General features: G+C 44.3%; 1 protein-coding gene across 2 annotated transcripts in view; it reads right to left on the reverse strand.

Moving 5' to 3' along the window:
• Positions 1-466: 466 nt before the first annotated feature.
• The window catches only part of ucmab (upper zone of growth plate and cartilage matrix associated b), an 8,306-nt gene continuing 5,107 nt past the window's right edge, over positions 467-3,665 (reverse strand). For both annotated transcript variants that reach the window (XM_030365663.1, XM_030365662.1), the window contains exons 5-6: positions 1,640-1,738; positions 467-824 (exon numbers count right to left, since the gene is read on the reverse strand). In XM_030365663.1, coding sequence (XP_030221523.1) covers positions 727-824; positions 1,640-1,738 — 197 coding nt within the window. In that variant the 3' untranslated portion in view covers positions 467-726. The remainder of the gene's footprint in view (positions 825-1,639; positions 1,739-3,665) is intronic.

The following is a 3,665-nucleotide window of genomic DNA, read 5'->3' on the forward strand; positions in this document are numbered from 1 at the left end:
CCTCACTTCCTGTCGGCCCTGTGGACACTGGCAGAGAGGAACCGCTATGAACCCTGTAAATAGAACCCTCCCCATGTTTGCTTTGGTTTATTTGGTTTTGGGTGTATATTGTGTTCCTTGCACTTTCTCTGAAAGAATGCCACAAGTGAGGCAAAAAAACCCCAATAAATATGTATTCAACTTGGATGGGTTTTCTTCATCTTGTTTTACTTGGACGTCGCTGACACTCTTGTTGTCTTTAGTTCACTTTATTGCGTCTTTAATGGTTAAGAAACGTTCTAAATGATGTCATAGATTAGGCCGCAAGCTTACAAAGCTGTTCTTACTCAAAGTGTGTGTGTGTGGTGGTGCGTGTGTGGGTGTGTATGTGTTGTCAGTGTATTACTGACGATGTGAACGCAAATTAAAAAATAGTGATTCAATAGGGATACATATGAGGCTGTTCTACACCAAAAAAATACAAACATTATTTTTGTTACTTTTTATTCTCTACACAATCCTTCCCCTTTGCTTGGGAAACCACGAGGTGTGTAACCGGCCAAAGGGTGTCATTGCACAGGCAGAGACCTTTACATATCCAGTGTTGCGGACTGTGTTCAGAATCACACTGCTGAGGTCAGGGCTGGTCCCAGGTGGACTGGCCCCCTGGGCTCATATGGGCTAGACGCTGGTCTCAGGTGAACTCCCCCTAGTCCCAGGTAGGCTGACCCCCTGGTCCCAGGCCGGCTAGGGGGCCTGTGGGTTGTACTGGTGGGAGGGGTACATGCCATCGTAGTGGAACTCCCTCCACTGCTCCGTGGACTCCCGGCCCTTCTCGTCCTGCTCTGTAGGATTAGAGAGCAGATGAACGTCCATTAGAGGGATCAGGGACCCGACCGCGTTTACTGGAGGACTTAGGGAGGCCCTCACACACCTCGCTAAGGACTTACAATTAACAGATGATCAGGCGAATGGTTTGTTGTTGTTGTGGACAATGCAGTTTCCCAGCATGGATAATCGTTTATTTTATCATAAGATTTTATATCTAACAATTATTTGCCGAAGGTGAAGTGAATAGTGGGCTGGTCGAGGGGGCTATTCCCCACTATTCACGGAGCCTGAGGTGAATAATTGTTTTAGTGTATACACGTGAACACTCCATCAATAAACAATTGAACACTTTTTGCCGGGATTTATTTGTTTTTATTAGAGGTTTTTTTTATTTATTTTTAGCGTGACGAGACGACCGTTTTGCGATGAAAACAATATCCCAAATTTGAGATCTCAATCATGGGATATTGCCCAATATCCCGAGATAGCGAACCAATCAAACTGCCCCATCTTAGGAGGTTCACGTGTAGCATATAGCCTACTAGGCTAATATGATTATAATTTTGTTATTTTGCATGTCTTGCAATTACTATAATACATTTCCAGTTTTTGTGGACAATTCTGTTTCCGAGCATGTAGAATTGTTTATTTTTAATATAATATTTAATATAATATATTATTATTGTTATTTTGCATCTGTTGCAATTAATATAATCAATAAACATAAACCACAACAGAAGGAGCTTTGTGTTGTTTAATTGTTTTGTTTATGATAACGCAATACTGTTAAGGTGTTAAGATTCCGAAAGTCAGTATTTCAGCAACTCACCGTCTCCCTCCTCCTCGGCGTGGCTCTCCAGCCTCGCCCGCTTGGCCTCGTGGAACTGCCTCCTCCTCTCGTCCGCGGCCAGGACCTGCCTCTGCTCGGCTGGATGGAGAGGAGACCGGGGAGAGGGGAACTCAACTTCATGATCGGGGAGTACGGTTGTTACAGGGGATATTTGCGATACAGTGTGTGCGTAACACATGCTGTATTAAGTCAGTGGTTCTAAAACATTTTCTATAAGTGTACCCCCTCTAAGATATTTCCTCAGCTGAGTACCTCTTTCACTGACGCAAAAACCTTTGGGGAGAAAACAAAATCTGTGTAAAAAATGAACAGTAAAAGACTTCACATGCTCACAATTTAGTGAGAAACATGGGCCTGTGCTTCATGCAACTGTTGGCTAATTTCTCCCCACAAAAGAAGAAGCGCAACGCCAGGGAAGGGTCAGATCATTTGGCAACTGACACTTTTTTGGTTTTGGTGTTTCTGAATGAGCTTTCTTTTTCACGGATTTTCCTTTCTCCTTGTTTCCAGATTTACATTTCTACCACTTGTACATTTTTGCGATTTTCTTTTGTCTAGCTTTCAGAATTTAAACATTCTTTATTTATTTTGAAAATTTCAGGAGGACCACCTGCAGTGCTCCAAAGTACCCCTAGGGGTAGGCGTTCCCCCATTTGAGCATCACTGTGTTAAGTGATTAAACATTAATCTAGATAGCTGAATTCATACGTTTTAATGTTGGGTGCTCGTTAAACACATGCCAATCTACACAGGAATGGTCGCAACCAATTAGACTGGGTTTGAAATGTTTGCAGGTCAGGTCATGACATTTGACCTTTTGTAGAATCCTTTACTCAGGTCTTAGCCTGCAACGTCTGAAACATTTTTGGGATTTAGTCTCTCTGCTTATGGTCTGTAATTCAGTCCCAACACAAATATCTTCATTCTTCATCCTTCAAATGACCGTCCACCAAAACTGAAACAACGGCGTTAGGTTCAGTTTTGTGGAATCAGAATCATGTGGTTTCCTTCGTCAAATTAAAGTCTCCACTTTTCGTTTTCCAACCTCATCTTTATTCTTTCTTAGGCTCATTCCCAGCCTATACTGGGAATGAGCACATTCCCAGTATAAGCTTCAACCTCCGACTCTGGTCTCCACTGGTCTCTCTCTGTGGTTCTTCACCTTTCTGCTCTGGTCTCCACTGGTCTCTCTCGGTGGTTCTTCACCTTTCTGCTCTGGTCTCCACTAGTCTCTCTCGGTGGTTACTCTCCTTCCTGCTCTGGTTTCCACTAGTCTCTCTCTGTGGTTCTTCACCTTTCTGCTCTGGTCTCCACTGGTCTCTCTCCGTGGTTCTTCACCTTTTGACTCTGGTCTCCACTTGTCTCTCTCGGTGGTTCCTCTCCTTTCTGCTCTGGTCTCCACTGGTCTCTCTCAGTGGTTCTTCACCTTTCTGCTGTGGTCTCCACTGGTCTCTCTCAGTGGTTCTTCACCTTTCTGCTCTGGTCTCCACTGGTCTCTCTCGGTGGTTCTTCACCTTTCTGCTCTGGTCTCCACTGGTCTCTCTCGGTTGCTCTTCACCTTTTGACTCTGGTCTCCACTGCTTTGCGTTAGTCTTTCTCGTGGTGCTCTTCCAACATATTGACGCATAACTCCAGTCCATGACCTCCTCAGGCCCGCTCTCACCTTCCTGCCAGCAGAACCGTCTCCTCTCCGTACCGCTACATGACACCTGTCTGGGAATTCACCGTCTCCCAGTGGGCAAACATTCTCCTCATTCTCTGGGGTGATTTAGTGCAGAATATACGGGACTGTGTAGGAACAGGGAGGGAAGGGTTTACAGGAGTTTGTTCTTCAGCAGTTCTATCCTCTAACTCGCTGTTTACTCTGTTCCGTACATTCAAATAGATGGTTCGAACCCATCACTCATTCGTATAGGTCTATAAGATCCAATAATACTAGGAAACAATTAACTTGGGTGACCCTCAACACATTCACATTCACTAGTGATAGTTTGATGTTATATTT

The sequence above is a fragment of the Gadus morhua genome, chromosome 9 (genome assembly GCF_902167405.1).
Source record: "Gadus morhua chromosome 9, gadMor3.0, whole genome shotgun sequence".
Taxonomy (NCBI): Eukaryota; Metazoa; Chordata; class Actinopteri; order Gadiformes; family Gadidae; genus Gadus; species Gadus morhua.